General features: G+C 39.6%; 3 protein-coding genes and 1 long non-coding RNA gene across 5 annotated transcripts; 3 read left to right on the forward strand and 1 right to left on the reverse strand.

Annotated features, from left to right (window-relative positions):
• Window positions 1-775: 775 nt before the first annotated feature.
• Window positions 776-3,442, forward strand: med28 (mediator complex subunit 28). Its single transcript, XM_071505026.1, has 4 exons — window positions 776-976; window positions 1,844-1,910; window positions 2,634-2,746; window positions 3,030-3,442. The coding sequence occupies exons 1-4, from the start codon at window positions 818-820 to the stop codon at window positions 3,231-3,233; spliced, it is 543 nt and encodes a 180-aa protein (XP_071361127.1). The 5' UTR covers window positions 776-817; the 3' UTR covers window positions 3,234-3,442.
• Window positions 3,443-4,765: 1,323 nt separating this feature from the next.
• klhl2 (kelch-like family member 2) lies at window positions 4,766-18,519 on the forward strand. The gene is made up of 15 exons (XM_071505612.1): window positions 4,766-5,254; window positions 7,552-7,671; window positions 7,803-7,909; window positions 8,095-8,216; window positions 9,507-9,669; window positions 9,948-10,057; window positions 10,187-10,303; window positions 12,277-12,426; window positions 12,550-12,667; window positions 13,399-13,596; window positions 13,718-13,819; window positions 14,780-14,908; window positions 15,233-15,373; window positions 15,472-15,615; window positions 16,966-18,519. The coding sequence occupies exons 1-15, from the start codon at window positions 5,187-5,189 to the stop codon at window positions 16,992-16,994; spliced, it is 1,818 nt and encodes a 605-aa protein (XP_071361713.1). The 5' UTR covers window positions 4,766-5,186; the 3' UTR covers window positions 16,995-18,519.
• LOC139637090 (uncharacterized) lies at window positions 12,420-21,791 on the reverse strand. Its single transcript, XR_011694526.1, has 3 exons — window positions 21,671-21,791; window positions 15,496-15,586; window positions 12,420-12,677 (listed from the first exon to the last, which is right to left on the reverse strand). It is a non-coding gene; the product is annotated as an uncharacterized lncRNA (long non-coding RNA).
• On the forward strand, window positions 19,546-23,929 carry msmo1 (methylsterol monooxygenase 1). Of its 2 annotated transcripts, none has more exons than XM_071505614.1 (6): window positions 19,546-19,664; window positions 20,688-20,981; window positions 21,068-21,216; window positions 21,702-21,828; window positions 21,995-22,149; window positions 23,467-23,929. In XM_071505614.1, exons 2-6 carry the CDS (start codon window positions 20,727-20,729, stop codon window positions 23,654-23,656), a joined length of 876 nt encoding a protein of 291 aa, XP_071361715.1. In that variant the 5' UTR covers window positions 19,546-19,664; window positions 20,688-20,726; the 3' UTR covers window positions 23,657-23,929. The 2 variants fall into 2 exon arrangements, with proteins under 2 accessions (XP_071361715.1, XP_071361716.1); XM_071505615.1 differs by having other exon boundaries at window positions 19,662-20,162.
• Window positions 23,930-24,699: the final 770 nt, after the last annotated feature.

Here is a 24,699-nt window from a genome sequence, read left to right on the forward strand (position 1 = left end):
CACAAGTTAATTGTATAGATCACATAATATCATTAACATTAGTTAGTAATTGATCAGCGAGGTTCTAAAGAGGAAAAAAAAACTAAACAAACTAAAAGTAACATTAGCTGCTGATTCTGATCTTCAGAAATTCAATATTGATTTGAAATTAAACTGACACAAGGCTAGCGTCAATTGCTACTTTTGGAAATTTCAAGGGTAGCATGAGAAGGCTAGCATTTTCTGTTAGCTTTTAGGCATTTCAAGGCTAGCTAATACACTTCTCCATTATTATCTTCTGATTTGATTTTAATGTGGTATTGAAAATTCATATCACAGTGGAAAAAAAAAGAAAAATTGTTAAATGTCATTAAATGCACATTTACAGGGGCCTCTCATTGTGTAGTGTGTGCTTGCATGACTAGGGAATCAGTACTCAACAATAAATCCCAAGCTAAAGTCTTTAAATTATTTACTTTTTTATGGACAGTTCAAAATGTAAAGACAATCAGTTCAGTGTCATAAGATGAAGAAATGCAGCTCAGACAATATCACAAAAGTCGGAGATTAATTTTCTATCAAATGATTAATCCTTCTTTAGCTTTTAGTTGCAAGTACACTTTGAATTTGCCTAGTTGCCGTAACTTTTCTCACATTGTAACTGTTTCAACAAAACTGAACATTACAACCTTCATAAAGGTAGGATTTATTACAAGACTGCATTAGTCTTAGCTATGTGAATAGGGGTGTCCACATACTTTTGGCCGGAAAGAGCATACACAGTAGCTGCTTGTGCGCATGTCCGGACCGGATAAAAGGAGGAATCGCTCAGATCAAGATGGCGTCCTCCATGAGTGGGATGTTTCCTGGTCAGCAGCCGCCTGGTGCGCATCCCGTCGGTGGTCCCGGTGGACCGGGCCAACCGGGCTTTCCCGGTACCGCTACCAGGACTCAGGGCAACAACACGCTGGTGGATGAGTTGGAGGCTTCCTTCGAGGTAGGAGGCTATTGTGCTTCCGTTAGCTGTTTGTGCTAACTGTTGTTAGCCAGGGTCAGGTGAGGTTTATTTCATTAGCTGCCTGGTGTCATTTCTACGTGTCTGCTAGAGGCTAGACTAAGAAACACCTGTGTTCTTTCACACCCGCTTTATCAGGTAAAACGCACTTAGAAATTTTTAATTGTGCGCTGACATGATTTTCAAATTTAACCTTTCCTGGCCTGTAATTCCTGAACGCAACACTAAGAAATGCATAACAACAACAATAACTCAGTTGCATCTCTGGTTTCCTACACTCAATATGCTGCAAGTCACATGGTTCTGTCCACTTTTGGTCTAGGCCCCTCGTTTAGAATATTTTAAAGTTTTAGCATGAAATTACTCACACGCTCAAAATAAAGCCATGCTTGTAAAGAAATACTTTTTCTCATTTTGGTATAGATTAGAGCTGCAACAATAGATAGTTTTGAGTCATTTCTCTGGAGAGTACAGTGAAGTCTGTTATAGGAGCTTATGAATGACCAGGATTTTCAAATGAGATATTTCTGTGTCCACATACGTTTGGTCATATCATCATTAGTCCCCTAATAAAGTAATTTGGTGCGTCTTCTCAGACTGTGTTTATTTATGCTATGGTTTAGACTAGAAAGCTTGTAGCATTCAAGGGGGGACAGATTTTCATGGCCACACAACATTTGAGACAGCCTGTCCTCAGAGACTTGCAGATTTTTGTCCATATTTAATAATTCAACTTTAGAAAACCACCTGTATTCAAGCCCAAAAGAGAAGAACTGATATCTACTCATAAATAAAACTCATAAATAAATGGCAAATGTACTAATGTTGCTCTCTGGGTTTATTCTGCAGGCATGTTTTGCATCCCTGGTGAGCCAAGACTATGTTAATGGAACAGACCAGGAGGAGATTCGAACTGGTGAGTGAAGCCCTGAATTCTTTTGTTGTTTAGCGTTAGCTTGTCATTTTGTCGCCTTTATATTGATTTACAGTATACAGTGTATGCCCCTGGTCAATCTCATTATGTCACATATCTTGTCCATTTAATACAGTTTTATTAGACAGTTAATTAGAAAAACAAATGTCTAATGACTGAATTAAATTTATGATTAAATTAAAGTTAAATGACTAATTTAACTAATGTGATAAGTCCTTATGAAAGAACCAACTGCAACAAAACCTGTTCCCTCTGTTTTTCAGGGCAAGGTTGCATACAAATATATTGCTGAAATAATTGCTGCAGACGTGTTTCAGGTTATACTTAGTAGCCTACTCATACTCTAGTACCCTCTCCAATCTTTTATGAAGTCTCACAATCTGGCATCTTACATATTCAGGCATTTCCTTATGATGTTGCATTAGACACAAGCCAGAACACAACTGAGAAAGCTGTAGTGTTCAAAGGTTATTTTGTTCATGCACTTACTTGGAATTGGAAATCACAAGTATAGTCAAATTTGTTGCAGTGATCACAGGTGTAGTCACACTTGTTACACTGAGGTACTTTAGGGCCTGTATTTTCAAAGATGTCATTATTGTAAGAAAAATTGTCAGTTTTAAATTGTTGAAAGTTTTAGTGATATTGCACAGGGGTGTACTCAGTTTTGTTGTATATTTTACTGTATGTGTCTGTTGATTGCAGGTGTTGACCAGTGCATACAAAAGTTTCTGGATGTGGCTCGACAGACGGAGTGCTTCTTCCTACAGAAGAGGCTTCAGTTATCTGTGCAGAAACCAGAGCAGGTGGTGAAAGAGGTAAATTATTAGACTGACTTGCTGTATCTTTTTTTTACCCACTTTTTTATTTGTGTCCTTGTAGGGCTTTGGCTTTGGTAAAACCTACTTGAGATTCACAATTTTATTTCTAAGCACAAAACAATCTCCCAGAGAATCCTAAAAACCACTTCCTGTGTCATATCCAGAGTTCACTGGCCTGTTCTTTCTATATTTATTGCTATCAATATTTCCGAATTATTTGTTTCACTCCATTTGTTAATGTCTCTTCTTTCTTCTCACAAACTTTCCTTTCTCAATTCAGGATGTGTCAGAGTTGCGTAATGAGCTACAGAGGAAAGAATTGCTGGTTCAGAAGCATTTGTCCAAATTGCACCACTGGCAGCAAGTGCTTGAGGATGTGAGCGTTCAACATCGCAAACCCACAGACCTTCCTCCTCCTGGACCGCTGGCCTTCCTGGAGCAGGCCTCTGCTAGTCTGCCCCCTGCCCCTTTAAAACCAAACTAACACACAAACACTCAAGGAAAGTAGATACCATGTAGATCATCGGATTCCCACTCTCAACCTGTGAGGAAACTGGTCAACAGTTTGCTGTCCAGGCAAATCACTGACACGGATTGTTTGTTTCAACTTTTTTCAGTATTTTGATTAATGTAAATATTTCTGTTGATGACTTTTTTACTGTAAAAATAAAATTTGAGTATTTGGAATCTGGACTTCAGTCTTAATTGTGTTTTTCTTCTTTGTAGAGTGCATACATTTTGGCATTTTTGTCACTGAAAACAGGATAAAGCTTTGGCTGTATAATTTAAAGGGGCATTCCACCAATTTTACACATCAAGAGCTGTTTACCAGACTGTAAAAACAGTTGTATAATGTCTTCTGAAAGACCTTTGTTAACTCTGAGAACAATAAACTATGATGATATCATTAGACACAGCCATTTGGCAGAAAGTAAATGCCTTTGAAGTGCATTCAGGATTCAGCTACTTCTGGAGCTTAACCAATACCTGGCTCTAAAAGTCAGAATATCTGCTGCAATTTTGAACATTTTTTTGTTTAATATTGTCTCTTAGAAGTCCTCCAAATTATGAAAGTGCAATACTAAATCACTGGAAAGCTAGAAAAATGATATCTATGACGCATGACAAATAAGTGACTTCAGAGAAGCTATGACTAAACCTCCTGACAGCCTGTTGTTTCTAATGCATTCAGTGTCCTCACACCACGACAGACTTGTTCTCCCCAGCTTCACAGCTATCGCCCGTCCACTGACAGTGCAGCCAGACACAAATCTTTACAGATTTTCTACAAAACAGGGGTCTTGACATGAAAAACCTGGTAATTGTGGGTTTATGATTTCATTAGCAGACCCTCAAATTGGCATCCCTTCTCCATTTTACACTCTGATTGAGATAATACGTTGTTATGCATCCTTTGGTAAAGAAAAGGAATGATTAAAGGTTATACATATCAGATATTAAGTCAATGATGACATTTAGCTTATTAATATTTTTCAGATATGAAAATGGAATGACATAAATCAAAATTATGAGCTATATCAAATGTTCGAGTTACTGAGTCAACATTACAAGTTACTCAGTCAAAACAAGGGGAGTAAGTCTTTGAGTCACTAAAACAAAATAATGACAAGTATAGGTTATGAGAGAGTAAATATTATGAACTAAATCAAAATTACGAGCTACAAAATTAAAATGAGGGGATGGCAAAATAAAGTTATGAGATAAGTCAAAAGGATTTGAGTTAAAATTATAAAATATTACATATTAAATCAAATTATGTTAAAGTTTTAGTAATTTTTGACTTACTACTACAAATACATGAGAAAGTGAATTCAAATTCTCATTTACAAAGTCAAAATTTTAATTTTAGATTATAATTTAGTAGGTAAACAATTTGAGACTTATTATCGTATATAAGTATTTTCTTATTGTTATTATCACTTGTTATGTGCCCTTCCCGACTGTGTGCCAGCCTCTCCCCGGCCGGTCTTCCACAGCTAGAGGGAGACAGTGCTTTCTTCTGGGACGCCTTGGCCGCTCCGAGGACCGTCTTTGCCGACATGTCCTTGTTTGTGCGTTTTAATCAGCGATTGGAAAATAACAGGTAGCCTTGTCCGTCCGCCTCTCGCACCCAGAAGGAAATCGGTGTGTGGGTGTGGGGGGGGCAAGAGAGATAATCAAAATAAACCCCAATTTGACACGGTGGTTGGCTCCTTTTCCTGTGCGGTTTTTTTTTCTGTGTGTGTGTGTGTGTGGCCGACAGAAGAAGCAGTCCACTGGGTACAACAGCCGGGTTGAATCGCAACGTGTTTGTCCAGAGTCACCGCAGTCGGGCTGTGTTTTTACATGAAACAGGCTGCTCCCCGCCTCTGGACAGATGGTCGCCGTGATTCACGCTTGAATTTAGAGCCATTAAAGACGACACTGTGGATATGGAATGGTGCATGCCGCTGGGCCAAGTGTTCCGCCTCTGAAAAACGCCGGAATCATGGATAGCCATCCGCTGTAAGTGCAAAACGCATGTGTGTGTGTGTGTGTGTTGACGTTTCCCAGCGGCTGCTTGACTGATGGTGCCGCATTGACAGAGACAGCGGCCAGCCGGTGTGGCTGCTCACTGACCGGTGGGATGGGGGACCGGGCACTGACACCGAGCCCCGTCGGTGCAGGAGCGGGCTGGATGGAGGATATCTGGGTCTGTTTGTTGGGATAACGAAGGTGTTTTGCTGGCAGTGCAGGGGTAGTGTGTTAACTGCTAGAAAGCCATGTGTGTGTGTGGGTGTGTTTGTGACAGAAAACAAGCCACACGTGATTTTGCCATGAGCAACATAATTATATGCAAGTGTTGGAGGCTTTTATTATGAAAGAGAGGCTGTTGGTGTGTGCTGTAAAGAGATGGAAGGTAACTAAGTACATCTGCACTTTACTTGAGAGTTTCCATTTTCTACTATTTTATACTTCTACCCCACTACACATCTGAAAAAAATTCTACTTTTTACTCCAATGTGTTTATTGCATTTATTTGACAGCTATTGCAAGGGATTTCATGCACAAAACATATTTATAATTATGAAATACCATATATCCTTACCCCCTTCACAGACTCATTTTTGCCTTAAAATAACATACCCAAAATAGGTAGATTGTTGTTCTACATCCCTTCTCAATGCAATCACAACCCTCGTCTCATTTGAAAGGCAAGGCTCTAAATTTTACAACCAACCAAATTTCCAGAGGCACGAACATGGTAGAGATGTAAGGGGTTCTTCAGAGCCACAGCATGACAGCTGTTGCAGTGATATGAGGATCCATGAAATGCTTCGCACAGATGAAATCGGGAGACTTAATGTGTCAAAGCTGTGTGAAGAATGAGTCCAGTACAGTACCAAAACACAACTAAAGCATTGTTACCATGGCCAAAGTGTCCCACAGGCTGGACAGTGTATTTCAAAAAGGATAAAGATTGGACCAGTGGTTCCCAAACTTTTGGCAACTACTCTGATAAACAATTAATCCTGTATGTCATTTTTCAGGAAAAATGCCCTAAATTTTTCTAATTCTAAGGTTTCCTGCTTCTCTTTGTTTTATGTCGTTGTAAACTCTGTATCGTTGGGTCTGGGACTGTTGGTCAGACTAAACAAGACGTCTGAACATTTAAACCTGGACTCTGGGTGGGACACTTTTCATTACATACATTTTTCTAATGATACGTCTATGTGTCCTTTTACTCAAGTCAGTTCATGAATGAAAGACTTTTTGCTTGTAATGGATTATTTTTACATTGTTGCACCATTTAAGTGAAGGAGTTGGATAGTTTGATCACTAGTGATGAATATTTGTTAAATGTGTGTGTGTAATTGTGAAGATGTGCAGCATCTACAAATTCAAATTTACTGTACTATATATTGCATAGTAGGCTTCACAAAGGTAGAATTTATGGCAGAACAGGTGTATGGAATTGCATTAGATAGTGCAGGTGTTCCTTATACATGGCTGAATTAACCTGTTAGAGGGTCCAATGGCCAAAATGGTGTTGTCGACCACCCACTTCCTGGCCTCCGCGCAGTGTTTATGTGCCCTTTCACTTCCAAGTTAGTATTACGTACAGAACACCTGCGAGACGGTATATGACAGCTTTACTATATGCCCAAAGACGCCAGCTTTTATGAGTTCCAATTAGTCAATAGAGGTCATTTGATTAAACATAACTTTATTAGGGAAATGTGCCATGTGAGCTCAATATAAACTAATAATTAACGTCTTAAAATGAGATTTAGACACAGGTGACCTCTACAGGACAGGTCCACAACATCAGCTAATAATGCAGGTCTGGCAACAGATGATTTTTGTATTTTAGATCCCAAACAAATGAGAAATTAGTCAATTCATCAAAACCAGCTGACACAGTGAAACTGGGGGTCTGGGTCTCCAAGGCAGGTGCCTGCTTTACCTGATTGATAATCCATCTCTTACCTAATAAATTGCCCACTGAGTGTAGACTGTTTATCTAGTTTGGGGGAAGAAACCCTTTAACCACTGTTGTAAATCAGTGAAAACAAATATTGAACTGCAGGTATCAAAAGTATTTGCTACAGTTCCTCCTTGCTAACAGATAAACCAACTCTCACTGGTGAAACAGGCGTAAAAAATTGTTACAAACCACCTTTAGAAAAATGGATGACAATTTAAACACAGCTTCTCAGTGTATGTAGCCTCTGCAATATCACTTGATTATTCTCTGTTAATGTGTGCATGTTTGTGTGTTTGGTTTATGTATATATATATATCTGCACTGTCCCTCCCAGGTGCACTAGACTTTGTCCACACAGTCTGGACAAAGAAGATGGAGTCGAGAGGCAAGGGCCTGTCACTTTCAACCATCGGCACATGAGGAAGGCGTTCAGAGTCATGAATGAGCTGCGCAGGTGATACACACTTGTCCTTCACTTTCTTTTTTCACCATCCCCAAATCCTTTCTGTACCATTGTCTAAACTCTACCTGGCCATGTGTTCTCCCTCTCTCTCTTCTCCGTCCATGTCCTTCATGCCAATTCAGCCAGAATCTATTGTGTGATGTGACCATAGTGGCGGAGGATGTAGAAATCGCTGCTCACAGAGTGGTTCTGGCTGCTGGGAGCCCTTACTTCCATGCTATGTTCACAGGTAAGGGTGATCTTCCATTCTTGCTGCATGACATCTGACAGGGTTTTTTTATTTTATTTTTTTTAGGCTTTTTTTTTTTTTTTTTTTTTTTTTACTTCCTTTAATGCTGACCAACACAGTCACAGTCACACAGTTGTTTCTTCTCTGGTGATAGAAGGCTAACGTTTGTGTGGGTGCACTAACAGGGGAGATGGCAGAGAGCAGGGCAAAACGAGTGAGGATAAAGGAAATGGATGGTTGGACTCTGGGCCTGCTGGTAGACTACATCTACACCGCAGAGATACAGGTCACAGAGGATAACGTGCAGGTAAACACACACACACACACACACACACACACGCATGTACACACGTTATCTTAATAAATACAGACTCTTTCACATTTAGCAGACTCTCACAACAATGTCACACTGTTCAACGTAAATATTGGAATAATATATGAATTAATTTTATTAATTAATTGCGATTATACTTTTTTTGTTGTCAGCTACTCCAAGTTACCAAACCATTATGCTAAAACCTAGTTGACATGGAGCTGGTTAGTTTTCAGATTTTCCTACCAGCCCCTACAAAACCTGATCAGGCAGTTTTAAAGGTGAAGTGGGTATTTAAACAGTGCATTTTTGGAAGTGACCTAATGCTGCATTAGTAGGTGTAACAAAAAAAGTCAAAGCAATTAAGTAATTACAGATATTTTGAAAAATCTTGTTTTCTGCCTGGACTATCAAATCAAATTGACTTTCTCTCAATAAGTGCCAAACCCATTGGTTTACACAAGGCTGATCCCTTAATATTCAATGTCCTACACCAATAACCTGTTTCATATGAAAATGCCTCACGTTAATGAAATAATGGTAAAAGTTTCAGCGTTTGAATTCCCTCCAGTGTAATTTTATTTATCACAACCAGACACTGTGTATTACCACGTAGGAAATGGAACATTCTTCCAACAATGTTACTTTTCAACATAATAGTAATTCCCCGCCCAGATATTTTCCATGCACTGGAACATATTGGAAAAACACTCGGTCACTATACGGTCGAGTAATAAGGCTTTCTCACCAGAAGTGGATGGATGGATGTTTCTGGACATCAGATTGCTGCTGAAATTAGGGAATAATCTAATAACTCCAGTGCAAATAAGCACTTTGATATTTCACTTGATAAATTGTGATGACACGTTAAGCAGCTTTCAGCTAGTTTTTAAAGGACCTATTTGCAAGTTTGCTGCATTGCCAACATTAGCATTAACAGCTGTTTACCTCCCTGGTCTGGAAGAAATGTTGCCTTTTCTGCATTAAATTCACCAAGAGCTGTCTCCAGCAGTGGAAAGCAATCCTATTATTTTGCTTCTATTTCTATTACTTCTTTTCTTCTACTGAAGTTAGCATGCTAACCAGCTAGCTCTGGCCCGGTCGGACCATCTCATTAACTCTTGCCTATGGGGAAGCTCACTCTTTCTGGAAGGTGTAAATGATTTAAAAAAACTAAACTGCCTCAAACAGAGCAGTTTAGTGCTTTGGGAAACTGTAGCGGCTACTTTTATATACTGCCAAAACTACCACTTATATTCATGTGTGTGTATGTGTGTGTGACAGGCGTTGCTGCCTGCAGCAGGCCTTCTCCAGCTGAATGAGGTGAAAAAGGCTTGTTGTGAGTTTCTCAGCTCTCAGCTTCATCCGTCCAACTGTCTGGGAATACGAGCCTTTGCTGACCTACACGCCTGCTCTCAGCTCCTCGCACAGGCCAACAGCTATGCAGGTTTGTGTGTGCAGAGCTCTGTTTTTGTGTGTGTGAGAGAGAGAGAGAGAGGGAGAGAGAGAGAGAGGGAGAGAGAGAGAGAGAGAGAGAGAGAGTGTAACTGTTATTCATTGCTGTATTAAAATAGGTTGGTGTGTGTCCTGGAGGATGTAGGACAGTGAATGAGACAGAATGAGAACAGGCTTAATTAGTTAAAATGTAGAAAATAGAGAGAAAATAAAACTGTGTTCATCTACAGTCAAACATTTTTTAAAATTATTTTATGTTTTTGCTGACAGAGCAACACTTTACTGAAGTGGTTGGAAGTGAAGAGTTCCTTAATTTGGGCATGGAGCAAGTGTCCAGCCTCATCGCCAGCGACAAGCTCACCATCCCCACAGAAGAGAAGGTAAACACACACGCACACACACACGCACGCACACACACACACACACTGCTCAGTACCTTGTACACCAGGGACCAGTGTTTTTATTCCAGATGTGCTTACATTTTTGTCTGTGTGTTCATTCTTGTGTAGGTTTTTGAAGCAGTGATAGCTTGGGTCAACCATGATAAAGATGTCCGCCAGGAACACTTGGCTCACCTCATGGAGCATGTCCGCCTGCCGCTTCTCTCCAGAGAGTACCTGGTGCAGGTATGAGTGTCTGCGTCTTCATGCTTTTGCTGTAGCTCTTAAACTAACTCACAACTCTCGCTTTTTTATGGTAGTAGTCACTTTAACATCCTTTAAGTGTGGCTCATGTCTGCGGCTCGATCACAATCATTATTTGACCACAAGGTAACCATCACTGCTGCTTAACAACTGTACTGCACTTAAATGTCATTTTTGTTTTCACGCCCAGGGAGGCTGAAAACTCTCTGTCTGTGTTTGCCAGCATACAGCTGAGCAACATGTTGCTACGTCTCCAGTTTACAGATGTGGTTCAGCTATTTTTTTCTGCTTTTGTTGAAACAGAGATGAGATGGCAAAAACATCAGGTGATGTCTTTTCCCATACTAGTGGGAAAGTATATCATGTAGTAGTCATGACACGTGAAGATTTCCAGTTCAGTAATTCCAAGCGTAGCCTGCCAGAATTGTTATTCAGAGAGCTGAAGCCTAGTCTGTTGGTATATATTCTGGTTCACTGATCTCAGTTTTGTAGTTTTTGTTTTAGTTTCGTTTGTCTTTTGTCTGTAATATTTGCAGATATATGACTTTAAATGTCACGATTTCACTATTGCTCTGACAGAACTAAACATAGTGAAAGTGAACCTTTCCTGCCATGCTGGTTATTTCCCCCCTAAGATTTCAAAATATATTTGTCACATACATAATGGCACATAGCACAGCTTGATGTGAAATTCTTGGCTATCACCTCCATAGATTGTGCATAGTATGATCTATTAATATTGTAAGTACAGAAAAAAAAACATGCTGGTATGACTTTTAAAAAAGAAGGAACATTTAAAGAACACATTTTGGTAAAAGAAAAATGAAGAAGAGCAAAAGTAAAAACAATGTACAGTGTAATAAGTAGTGGAATATAAGATAGTAAGTAAAAAGTGAATGGAGCATGGAAAAATAAATATGGTGCAATATTAGACATGAGAATGCAGAACAAAATGTAAATATGGGCATTTTAAAGGATAAAAATAAGTAAAGCACAAGTAAAGCATTAGCTGTGTTGTGAAGTGGAGAATGCAAGAGAGCAGTACCACATCATCAGGCAGTATTGGAAGCAGGATTTTAATATTTAATCACATCCCCATTGTTATTTTTTGGGTATGAAAGGAACTACAACGCCTAGTTATAAGCGAGCCGAGCTGAAGTGTTTGTTAATTTGACATCCACGGAGTGAATTTTGCAGATGGTTCCCTCTCACAGGCGACAGGTTTTTATGATGAGAATTCTCTCCATGTGTGTTGTTGACTGATTTGCTTCCACTGCCAACAAAACAACCCTTAGGTGGTTTGAATTTTTGGCTGCACTTGACATGTAAAAAAAACAAACAAAGAAACCTATGAATAAAACCGTAGCAGTTGTGAAGAGGATTTGGGCAGGGCTTTGCTATTGAAAAAATTCATTTTCTTGTTTGGGAAGGGGGAAGAGAAAATCAAAATTTCCAATAAGAAATACACTTACAATGGTTCAGTGATCTTTATTTGTGTCATATAGGGTAGAGTCAGATAAAACTCTCTGGGGAATGGACAACGGACAAATATGCATATTGTAACCCTTGGTGTGGATGTGTTTTTAATTCAGTTTAGTCTTTCAGCTGATGATTCATTACAGTCATGTTAAGCCCACAGCTGTTCAGCATTTCTTTTTCAGAAAAACGCATCATCACTGCCCCACTTCTCCCAGTCTAACATTTAATCTCATTATTAACGATGTTCAGGTAACATCTGAAGAGAGCCGATATGTTAAGAGCCACAGAAACATTTAGTTTGTTCAGTAGAATCATTACTAGTCTTGATTCATGATAATATCATGTTCAGAGTTTCCTTTGTTTTTAGTTTAAATATGTCACAACAGTAAAAAAAAAAAAAAAAGCTGCTGAGTGAGAATCATACTGTAGCACTGTACTGGCTGATTGGCTCCTCTGTCACTCTTTTGTTGCGTCAGCGGGTAGAGGAGGAGTCTCTGATTAAGAATAGCAGTGCGTGTAAAGACTACCTGATTGAAGCCATGAAGTACCACCTGCTGCCAGCTGACCAGAGAGCTCTGATGAAAACTGCACGCACACGCATGAGGACTCCAGCCTGCTGCCCTAAGGTATGACCACACTCAGCACTGAGGTTCCACCACAGCAGAAGGTATGAGGACCCAAATAAGGAAAAGCCATAATTGATCTACAATTCTTCATGTGATGACACTGCTGTTGTGGTTTGCTCCAAGGTGATGGTGGTGGTTGGAGGCCAGGCTCCCAAAGCTATCCGCAGTGTTGAATGTTATGATTTTGAGGAGCAGCGATGGTACCAGGTGGCTGAACTTCCCACAAGAAGGTGCAGAGCAGGTAGGAAACCCTTAACAACAATAACATACATTGCGTCAAAATTACAGGGCTGAACATGGGTCCATCAGAGGACCTAAAGGCCAGACTACCCCCTCTGTTTCCCTCTGCAGTCCTTGTGTTACTGGCAAATAGTGTAGCAGTTTAACAGCTTCAGCTTATTTGTGATAAACATAACCAGTTTACTGGCAGGAATGAACCCTGGAGATTGTGTCTTGCTTCCATATTTACTCCTTCTAGTGGCTTTTACACTGGTCTGGTTGTGTTGGTATATTTGCCAGTGACTGATGACCACATGCACCCAAATACCTCATAAGTACAAGTGTCACCTGGACACAAAATCCAGCAGTGCACAATACAATGTGAGATACTGAGGGCTTCAAAGAGCCTACACTAGTTATTCCCTCCAAATTCAGGTAAAAAAAGGCTGTATTTCTCAGCAGTGGATGAAAATGGAGCAGACCATGTCTGCCCGTGCGTGTATTCAGTCTAGAAATCCTTTAACTGGGACACTGTGGTAACTTCTGTCTTTTTTTTTTTTAACTCACCAAATGACATTAATAATGAGTTGTGTAAACTCCGGGGTCAGATCCTGCCTACATGCAGATCCACCCCTGTGCTCCATTTCCACTTTGAGGCTCCTTCACCTTTCATCCTTATTAAACCAGGCTGTGTATGACCGACTCTGTAGATGTTTGCGTTAAAGTTTAACGCCCTCCTGTTGGTGTCGTCAGGCGTAGTGTACGTAGGTGGTTGTGTATACGCAGTCGGCGGTTTCAACGGCTCTTTGCGTGTACGGACGGTCGACTGCTACGACCCGATGATGGACCGCTGGACGAGTGTGAGCAGCATGCAGGACCGTCGATCGACGCTCGGAGCCGCTGTGCTCAACGGACTCCTGTACGCTGTGGGAGGCTTTGACGGCAGCACAGGTACAGTCGTGTGAGTGTGTGGCTGCGATGGTAATACAGGCTTGAAGTATTTGTGGGACAACAGAGAATTATGTGAGAAATATGTGATTGTTCGTGGTGTTTGTGATGCTTGTGTTTGCAGGTCTGTCGACAGTCGAGGCGTACAACGCTAAGACAGACGAGTGGTTCCACGTGTTACCCATGAGTACCCGGCGCAGCAGCGTAGGAGTGGGTGTCGTAAATGGTGAATAATTCCCAGTTTGGTTTTACAGTCAGCATTTTGAAATAGATTGAGAAGGTGGGCAGAATAATAGAAATACCCAATGATCTAATACTGCAGCCATGTGGACTTTGGTAAAGCTAGGGTGTTTTTTTGTTTTTATGCTCAGAGGTGTTGAAGACATAGTTTGTAGGGGCAGGAATTCACTTGACGCTCCTGATACAATGACATATTATTTGATTTCTGCCAATACTGTGATTTGGTGTCACATTTTATATAATTTATACAACATAAAAATTGCCAAATTAAAAAAAACTTAAAATTTGTAATTGGATTGATTTCTTTTTTTCTTCACCCCCAGTCGTAGTTATTCAGCAAATATCCTGTTAAACCCTGTCCGTGAAAGGTGCTTGTGATTACTTTTTCCTCGTTGCCAGTGCAGTTTCTCTGTGTTTGGTCATCATTATTTTTTGTTTACTTTGTGATTTAATAGCCACTTTCTAAATTTCACATAAGCTAAAAAAAAAAAAGCTGATGTGGCACGGTGTTAATGTAAATAATTATGAAGAAAAATCAAAAGAACAATGAATTCCCAAAGTAATCCCAACTTGACCATCATCCAAACTGACTGAAAGATGCGTTTGCAAGCAACTTTACTCCTTTTAGATGTTTTTAAAAGGTTTTTCAGAGGTACTTTACTGGAAGAAATAAAGGTTAAAGGAGTCAAAGAAGAAAATATATAAAACAAGGACAAATAAGTGTGTAAAATGATGAAATGAAGAAAAACTTAAAATCTTGGAGGAGTACTTTGCATCATAACACTGCTAGATATGGCAGAAATGCATCAACAGCTCCGTCAGTTTCAGTGTTCACAAAATGTATATTCCTTGCATTGCTACTCTAATAATGCTTTTCTGTTATTTTGTTCACCACTGGGCCTCATTCTAAGTTATAGATTACAAGCGTTCTCTGTGGGGTTTTCAGGGATCCTTTATGCAGTGGGAGGTTATGATGGAGCGACCAGGCAGTGTCTGAGTACAGTGGAAGCTTATAACCCAAAAAGCAACTCGTGGAGCTACATCGCTGAGATGGGCACCAGACGCAGTGGAGCAGGTGTGTGTGTGTGTGTGTGTGTGTGTGTGTGTGTGTGTGACCTTATGTGCATGGCGCAAGGTTAACTCTAAAATATTTTCATACAATTTTCAAAATGTACTCCACAATATAGATAAATGATTCTTGCAAATTTCATTTCCATCAAACAGTATAAAAATACACTGATGGTTACATATTTGAAAAACATTAAGAAGACAGGGGAAGAAGATGCATATTGTGCTACAGTTAGAGAGTTATTGAAAAAATGAGACAGGAATATTTACCTGCCTCTCAAAAAAACTACTGCCATAACTATTATTAACCATTTGTCCAATGTCTTCCCAGGTGTTGGGGTGTTAAAAGGTTTACTATACGCTGTGGGCGGACACGATGGTCCATTGGTGAGGAAGAGTTGTGAAGTTTATGATCCGGCCTCGAACAGCTGGCGACAAGTAGCCGACATGAACATGTGTCGACGCAACGCAGGTGAGAGAGACAGTCTGTCCACCAGGCCTGAGATGTTCCTCTGTTTGGTGTCCATGAATCTTCACCTCTGTGTGTATGCACCATGTGTGTGTTTTCAGGTGTGTGTGCTGTAAACAACTTACTGTACGTGGTGGGAGGAGATGATGGCAGCTGTAACTTGGCCTCAGTGGAGTTCTACAATCCAAACTCGGACAAGTGGACGCTGCTGCCGACCTGCATGAGCACAGGACGCAGTTATGCAGGTGTGAACACACACACTGACAAAATGTGAAGGTGTTTGTTTGTAAACTGCTGCAGTGAAGTTTCATCAAGCGTCACCAATTTAGCATTAAAAAAAACGTTTAACATTTTGCATTCAAAAGGCAGGCAGCTGAAGGAAAACAGCGCACTTATGGTTAGACACATTGTGTTACTGTCACTATTCTGTTGTCCATATCAATAGCTGCAAACAAATTGATTATTAAAACTTAACAGGATGAATTAAAGAATTTTTTGTTATGCCTGATCTGTAATAACAGTGGAAAACATTCGTTGCATAGCAGGTAACAGTTTGAGAGCTTGCATACATCCACCATGAAGTGATATATATCGGTCCTATAAATAAACTCATTTTGTAACACTGATTTCAGCCATATTGCCTGGCCCTATCCCAGGGCTCACATACAGTAATGTAGCATCACTAAACTGAACACAGCATCATAATATTTACCAAATTGTACCAAAGGGACACAGAAGGCAGTAGATGTTAATTTTGCTGAGCCAGCTTCTGCTGCCTTACTGCTGTTCAGGCGCTGGTATCTTGATCTTTAGTCTGATGTGGGCAAAAAAATATGTATACCCAGCACTGGAATTTTATTTTGGCATGTAAACGGGGTCTAAATTTTAGAGCATGGGGATTCCTGGATTTTTGAGGCTGATACTGACAGTGATATTTGAGAGTTTAAAAAAAAACAAAAACATGATAAACAAAACATTTTGATAAGGATTCCTTTGTATTGGTTATTAAAGGATTGCGAGCAAGGTGTGGTCAGTACTTTCTGGTGAACTACGTTAAGGCGACAATTTCTAAATGACCTCAAAATTATCTTTGCTGCTTTGTTACTGCGATTTCTAGTTATTTAGTGGCTGACATATATGCAAATACTGATACCTCATACTATCTATCTGTGTTAGGCTAAACTGGTAAGGACACTGTTTTCTCCCCTTGTCATTTAGGATGGTTGAATGATGTACTTTTGCATGAAATTCAGTTCACTTTTTTGCAGATTTTACACAAAGACATTCGACAGAGAATAGAATAGAATAAAAAAAATGAAAAAAAATCATTCAATTAAAATAAAGAGAATTACTTATACCAAACTTTAAAAAAAAAGACAACGGCATAGCAAGAAAACCGTGTGCACTTCATTGCTAACACAAGTATGTCACTATTCCTACTGGTGTTTCTACTAAAGGTACAAACAACAGCAACCGTACTGGACATAAAACCTTTTGTTTCTATTTTTTTTCAGCAATTTTACATTTATTTTAGATGCCATGTTTGGAAATATTATGTGTGGCAATGGTGATAATCTTTTGTTTTTTGACTACAGGTGTGACTGTGATTGACAAGCCCTTATGACTGCCCTGACACCTGCCACTGACTCGGAGCAGAATGTATTCTCCTGCTGAATACTGGTCTTGGATCTGTCTATGATGCCAATGCTTGGATGTTGGGCAGCATTAGCGAAGGCACTGACGCAGATGAAGGAAATGACAAGATTGTTGTTGATGTTGTTGTTTAGGATGATGATGATGATTTTTGCACTTACCTGAACAAGGGGGAGCTGTAACAAACGGGGGGGTTTTAATCCCTTCCTGGCAGGACTGCAGCAGCGACTGGACAAACCAGTTTGAAGTACCACTGTACCAATGCAGTGCCACTGAAACGCTACTGAAATGAAGCTACTATAACTGCAAAGTTACTTTAACATTACTAATGTTAACACGAACCAGCTCTGAGAAAGACCACTGGTGTAATCTACAGGAGAGGAAGGCAGAGAATGACTCTTTGGGACTGAAATCTTTGTTTCTCCTTTGTTTTTATCCTCTTGAGACGTGTGTGCGTTTGTGTGTCTGAGTGAGTGTGTGTGCGCTTGCATTTAAAGGTGCTCCACTGCTTGCACATGTGAGCATGTGTGTTTGTGTGCATCTGACTCTCTTGTGTGGTGACGCCTGGTCCGACGCCGCATGAACGCACTCTGTCTGACCTCTGACCTTTTACAGTGTTGCAGTGTGGCTGTTCAAGAGTGCCTGAATGTCAAATTACACTCCGCTTCCCTCTTCTTCTCCTTTGTTTTGCCTAGAGTACTGTTAATGGACAGAGCACTGCTGGACTCGGCCGCTGCTCTGGGATAAAGAGAATACATTTTGAGGACTCACATAAGACGGGTGTGCCGGTTGCATTAGGCCGCATGAATTCAGAAGAGCTATGTGAGAAGCAGTTGCAGAAAATGTACATTTCTTCTAAAAAAAAAAAAAAAAAAAAAACAACAAGACTTTCTCCGGAATACTAACTCTTCTGGTAAAGGAGAAGCCTCGTTTCATTTTGCCAAAAGCAGTGACAGACAGAGGGAGAAGCTGCTGGATGTATCAGTGCTTTACTGTCACCTGGCAGCCGTTTCACTGTGGTTGTAACCACTAATGACAACAACAGCCTGAACTCACTGCATGGTCCCCATTTCTACCCTCCTATCCTTCCACCGTACCCTCTTCTCCCTTGGTGTAGCGACTCTATTAATTACTGCACACCCTGACGTACTATGAATGTGCCAACTTTAATATGTCTCTTCTTTTCTGTCTCTCTTTATTACTCTACTAATCTGTTCTCTCTTTCTGGAAAGTGACCAAACCTACGCTCAATTTTCTTTTTTCTTAAGTCTCTTTCTCTTCCCTCTGCTCCTATATTGAAAATTGCTATAATAGTAACTGGTATCGCTGTTTCTTGTCAGTGTATTGAGGAATGTCATGTAGGCTAATGACTTTGAAAATGTTTCATTATTTGTTTTATATTATCATTAATAAATATGCTTCTTGTATTTAAAGCTGTGAAATGATATCATCTGTTTTTAAAACTTTGCCAACATCAGTAAAACATTGAAACGGAATATGTGTGTGTGATATTTTAATAATTTTACAGTCACGCATTTACTATAATGTCACACAGGCTTGCTAACGAGTGACTCGGACTTCACCCCCTCATCACTGCACACCTGAGAAGACCAGACCCACAGCTTTTTGTTCCTTTTGTCAATTTTTATACTTTTTTGATACCTGCCAAAAAGTGTCCTTTGCAACAAGTTCATGTGCATGCAAAAGTTGGCATCGTTTGCTTGCCCAAGCTTGTACTTATCTCAACTTTGTCTTTGATCCAACCGTTTCTAATTTAAAATCACAGTTTTGCCAAATTTAGACTGTACTTACTTACACACCTTTCTAGTAATTCTGCCCGTGTTTAGCTAAGTACATCCAATCAAATACTGTACAGTTTTGAGGTACTTCGATTTTATGCCACTTTATATTTCTATTAATGCTATTTGAAAGCTATAATCACTAGTTACTTTGCAGATTACATTTTTTCATACAATAATCATATTAGAAAATATGATATATTGTCAATGATTAATATACCGAACACTATAAAGTAGTACGAATATATTCCTCTCAGCTGCAACATTAAAATGCTGCTTAATGTTTTGCATCAGTAATACTAATTTGTAATAAGACATCAATGGTAGATGCCATTCTGCTGCATAAGAATATATGCATATAAAATATAATTTATAATACATAGTAATGTATTCGCTTTATTTTCTTTTACATGGGGAAATATATCAGCTTGGTGCTACTTTAGAATGTAAGTTAACTGGAGAAATCCTGAGTAATTGTCCCAATTTGTCTGTCAACACCTCTACAGCGTTTTTAGAAGCTGTGGAGTTACAGTCTTTTACAATGTAAGTTTAAGATGAGGGACACACGCATGACTCAAAGTTGTCTGACCACCCCATCTCTTCCCTTAGACACTCCATTCAACACTGCTAAGGTTATGAAAGCAGATCTCGCCTTTGATTGGCTGTTGCTGTAGAAACCCTCAGTCTCACTATCATCACTCCATCCCGCGGACCAATCAGGGAGGCCGCTCTGCCTCCCGACGTCAGTCTCCTCTCCTGTCAGCCAATCAGATTGTTTTCTCGGACTGTACTTCACCCGGCCGTCCGCCTCTCGCCCAGGTAGACGGGACGTACCGCGGAAGGTGAGAGTGTGACATTGTTTTTGTGACTGCAGCTGAAATATTTAGCGGAATATGCAGCTGCGGTGGCTAATGCTTATTTGCTTTTTAGACATTTGAATCGAGAATGGAGGCAGAAAGTTGGGCTGCAGCTTGTGGTATCGTGTAAAAGAGATTTAGGCCTGTGCCATATGAGACAGACGGTTTTAATTAATAGACAGTGTGTAAGAATAAGTGACAGGGGGAAGTGAAATTTGTCGAAGTCTTTTGTATGAGTTATAACAAACGTTTAGCAGCTGTAGCTAAGTGTTACTGTCTTATTGCACTGAGGTTTACAAGCGGTTGCACAGAAAGTCCATTAGCGCCATTCTGCGTAATTATAAGTATTGTTTATTGAATTAAATGGCGTTTATCGATACTTGCTTGGACATATTAGGCTGCTGTCTCTGTGGCAAAGTGCACCACGACAGTTCTGCTCAGTGGTTAAAAAAAAAAAAAAAAAAAAAAAAATCAGTACACATGGTAAACTGATCTAAAATGTTGTTATATTTCTATGAGCTTAATTCTTTGTGGCATTTTCAGTGTTTGCTCTTTAAAAATGTGTCCTGAGTGTACATTTACTTTGGCCCATGTTTTAACAACCAAAACCGCTCAGTTAAGTAATGTATATGTGCAGCATACCTTTCCTCTGAATTATTTTGGTAAAGTGATAATTAATTTCTGTCAGTTTAATGTTTCTTTGATGTATTTAAATTGGCATAATTTATTTAATTCCCTCATATTTATAGTCATAGTTCTTTAGCCTTGATGTGATAATGATATGGCCCTTGTTGTTTTTATTCATTATATGTAGTTTTTCTGTTTTTTTCAGGACTGTTTCTGTTGCCTTCCTCTTCTTCATCAGAATCAGAATCAGAATCAGAATAATATATATAATATATATATAATATATTCATATTACTTTTGTTCATTTTGAAAGAGAAACTGAGAGTGGATTTATATTACATGTAATTACTGTACATGTAACCACGTGTTCCTGCTTTCCAGTCTTCTCTCCAGGCCTGCATTTACCTCGGGGTATCCATCATGGCGGTGAACGGCACGGCAGACATCTTGAGCTCTGCTTACCTTGCAGTGGAGTATGTAGATGCAGTGCTACCTAAAAACCCCTTCCAGCCCTCCCTGGAACAAGCCTGGGGCTACATGCTGGACAACTACACCAAGTTCCAGATTGCCACCTGGGGGTCACTCATCGTCCATGAGTTCATCTATTTTCTCTTCTGCCTACCTGGCTTCCTCTTCCAGTTCCTGCCCTTCATGCAGAAATACAAGATCCAACAGGTTTGTGTGTGACTTTGGTCATGGGATATGTTTTTATTTCTTCAGTCTGAGGTTGCTCTAAATAAGCCTTCCCACTGTGCATGCAGGACAAGCCAGAAACCTGGGAGAAACAGTGGAGATGTTTCAAGATGCTGCTGTTCAACCATTTCTGCATCCAGCTGCCTCTGATCTGTGGGACTTACTACTTCACTGAATTCTTCAGCATCCCATATGACTGGGACTCCATGCCGCGCTGGTCAGTGTGATGGCAGTAAAGAGAAGCCCCGCATAGACCATTTCTAAACATAACCAAAAACTATACATGCTATTAACAATGACCGAGCTGTTCTGCCTTATGTCACATCACATAGAATATTTGTTTTACATTAAAGTTTGCTTTATGTGCAAAACAGAAAAAAATTTGGTTTAGTTTGTGAAAGTCAAAAGATTTGTCAATAATAATAGTGTGTAATACATAGTCTGATACATGCAGTTCAACTTTTTTGTGGGCATGCAGTAATGCACATTGTTATGATGATATAGCCAGTTATTTCGAGGTTGGACATCTATTGTTATTTTACTTTGTGTATATATATATATCTCATATTGTATTGTATTGCATTAAAATGCTTCTTAGGGGATGAAAAAAAAACATTTTGCATTGAGCTAATGGTTTTGTGGTGTTTGCTTTGCTGGTTAGATTAACTCACTGAGTTTTTGTCTCCCTCTCTCTTCTTCCAGGCCGTACCTCCTGGCTCAGTGCTTTGGTTGTGCTGTTGTTGAAGATGCCTGGCACTACTTCCTCCATCGCCTGCTGCATCACCGTAGGATCTACAAATACATCCACAAGGTCCACCATGAGTTCACTGTGAGTAAAACACACAAGTGATAAGATAAATAAACACAAACACACCTCTTTCTGGTTAATCTCTTAACGGTAGAGTTACTTATTAAGCATGCTGTGGCTTCCTTTAATGGGAACACATGAATACAAACACATCATGGCACCTAACTGTCTCTCCACTGTGCTTCAGGCCCCGTTTGGCATGCAGGCAGAATACGCCCACCCCGCTGAGACTCTCATCCTGGGAGCTGGTTTCTTCATTGGCATCATGATCTTCTGTAACCACGTGTTCTTCCTGTGGGCATGGGTGGCTTTTCGCCTGCTGGAGACCATTGACGTCCACAGGTAAGACACAGTAACAGTTGCCATACATGTGCACACACACTGTCAGTGTAATTTTGTCCTTCACCCTCTCCGTCCTCCTTTGCAAGAAGACTCTAATCTAAACCTCGGTCCAACTTAGTGACTTTGGGTGCTCAAACTTATGCTATAATTAACTTTTTCTTTTTTTTCCACTTCAAATATCAACAAAATATGGAATTTGATCGCCCAAACTTTTGCATACAGCTGGAATTATTGCAACAAAAACTACCAAAATAGTCACTCTTCACACACATTTACCTCAAAATTGTTGCATCACTGCATACACCATAAACAGTGAGATGATAGTTCATGTGAACCTGCACGTTTCTCATCACTCTCTCAGTAACTTGTGAGGTCAGCCACTAGAGGGAACCAGAGAACACCAAACGTTACTGTCTGACTGTACTATGGGTGATATTGAACCCCTTTATTGCTTATTATGTTTTTATATAAATAGAACTATATAAATATAGATGTATGCAGGAGATTTGAAAATATATTCTCTATATTCTTGGTTGATAAGACAAGCTATCTTTGATTATATATCTTTGTAAAACACATTATTTTAGATTTATCTTTTGTTGCTTTCTAACATTTATACTGTATCATTCTGATCAATAAAGCTTTCTGATTTTATGTCTTTTTGTAAAATACTTTGCACCTAGTTTTACAAAAAATCTGATATCACATTACTATTATCATTAATTATTATTTTATGTTACATAAGCAACTGTAATATATTTTATTTATAAAAGACAGAAACATACATTATATGTACATATATACAACATATAACTAATCTATTTTGTACACCCAAAATAAGGAAATAGAAATTTGAAAATGAAGTTACAAATCCTAGAAAAATACACAAAAAGAGAGCGAGGTAAAAAAAAAAAATCAATAAAAATCTTTTTCTGTGTCTTTGATATTCACCATTTCCTCACGTAATCATTTGGGTTCCCCTGCTTACATGCAAGTAAGCACTCTAAAGTGAAATAGTTTTTGAGAAACAAACAAAAGAAATCTGACTCTTAAGTGTTATAGTTTGCAGTTACATACTCAGTGCACTAGAGTACAACGCTAGTTATCTCCTGGTGTCCAGCTGCAGCAACATGAGGACAGAACCATAAGAAATGCATCATATCTTCAGCATCATTGTTACAAAAATGACATTTATGATTATTTTTTATATCCCATGTAAAAATTTCTGTTGCAAATACTAAGTTTTTTGGGGGGGGTATGATTTTTAAATGAAAACGTGACTTACCTATTCCCTTCTTTCTCTCTACTCCCTGTCAGTGGTTATGATATCCCTCTGAACCCTCTCCACCTGATCCCGTTCTACGCTGGCGCCCGTTTCCACGACTTCCACCACATGAACTTCGTCGGGAACTACGCCTCCACCTTCACCTGGTGGGACAAGCTGCTGAAGACAGACAACCAGTACAACAAGTACATGCAGAAACAGGGAGAGAAGAAGGAGCAGTAAACCACTCGCACCTCACACGCCCGGTTTGTCGGGAAAAGAGACAGTGAGTCTCAGTGAGCACACAAACAGTTGCTGCTTTCCTCTCAGTACACTTAATAAAACACACACACACACACACTAAAGGTGTACTTAAAATGGATCAGCTCCACTGTGGTTTGATTCTGAATCGGACTGCACGTTGACTTCAGTCCACCGTCTGTGCCTTTCTGCAAAAGTACTGTTGTCTGCTTCTGTCAACAGCTGTTTGCTGAATAAAAACGATGAACATCCTCATTTTGATTTGTTGCTTCGCTTTATCATTGAAGTTGTACCACAACTTTTCTTGTGAAATGCTTCTGTATACCTCTGAATGTCTCAGCACTTTAACACTTCCTCTTGAGTTGAACCGAGTCGCGATGACACCGTTCTCACTTGAGCCACAGTTCAGTAGGAACTGTCTAAACTCAGTGCTGACTTCTTTAACAAGTCAGGCATGTTTGATGCAAACCCATGTTAATTTTTTTGATGAAAGGGGATTGGTTTATGTGGAACTTCCACATCGTTCAAGCCTATTTTGTTTAAGACTGTAATAATTAAATGCTGTTTTGATTTTTACAAAAGAAACCTTGAACATGTTCTGTTTTTCTGATTTTGTCATATTAGAATAAAGTATTTGAACAAAACCGAACAGGAGTTTGGTTGTGTCGAGCAGTTTTGTTTCTCTGAATGTGATCAGATAATGATATGTGTTCCAGTAGTTTTGTTGTACACATGATAAGTGTGGGGTGGTTGGACACTGGGTGATTTCATGAGTGTGTGTGCGGTAGGTTCCCTCCATCTCCTCTCTGCTGCACTGTGGACACACCCCTACGGCCCCATCCAGTACACACAGCAGCATCAAGTCAGCCAGCAGCAGCTGGTACCAAACAGGAAGTAATTGTATATGAATGACCAACTGGATTCATTCTCTGCCGACCATTTATTTTTGCACTGCTCTGAAAGTAGGCCTGTCCTCTAGACATAAAAAGACCTTATTCATTGCCTTAGATCTTAGAAATTAAAAA

This window comes from Trachinotus anak, unplaced genomic scaffold, assembly GCF_046630095.1.
Source record: "Trachinotus anak isolate AG129_WGS33_773 ecotype Australia unplaced genomic scaffold, CSIRO_AGI_Tana_v1 ptg000019l, whole genome shotgun sequence".
Classification (NCBI taxonomy): Eukaryota; Metazoa; Chordata; class Actinopteri; order Carangiformes; family Carangidae; genus Trachinotus; species Trachinotus anak.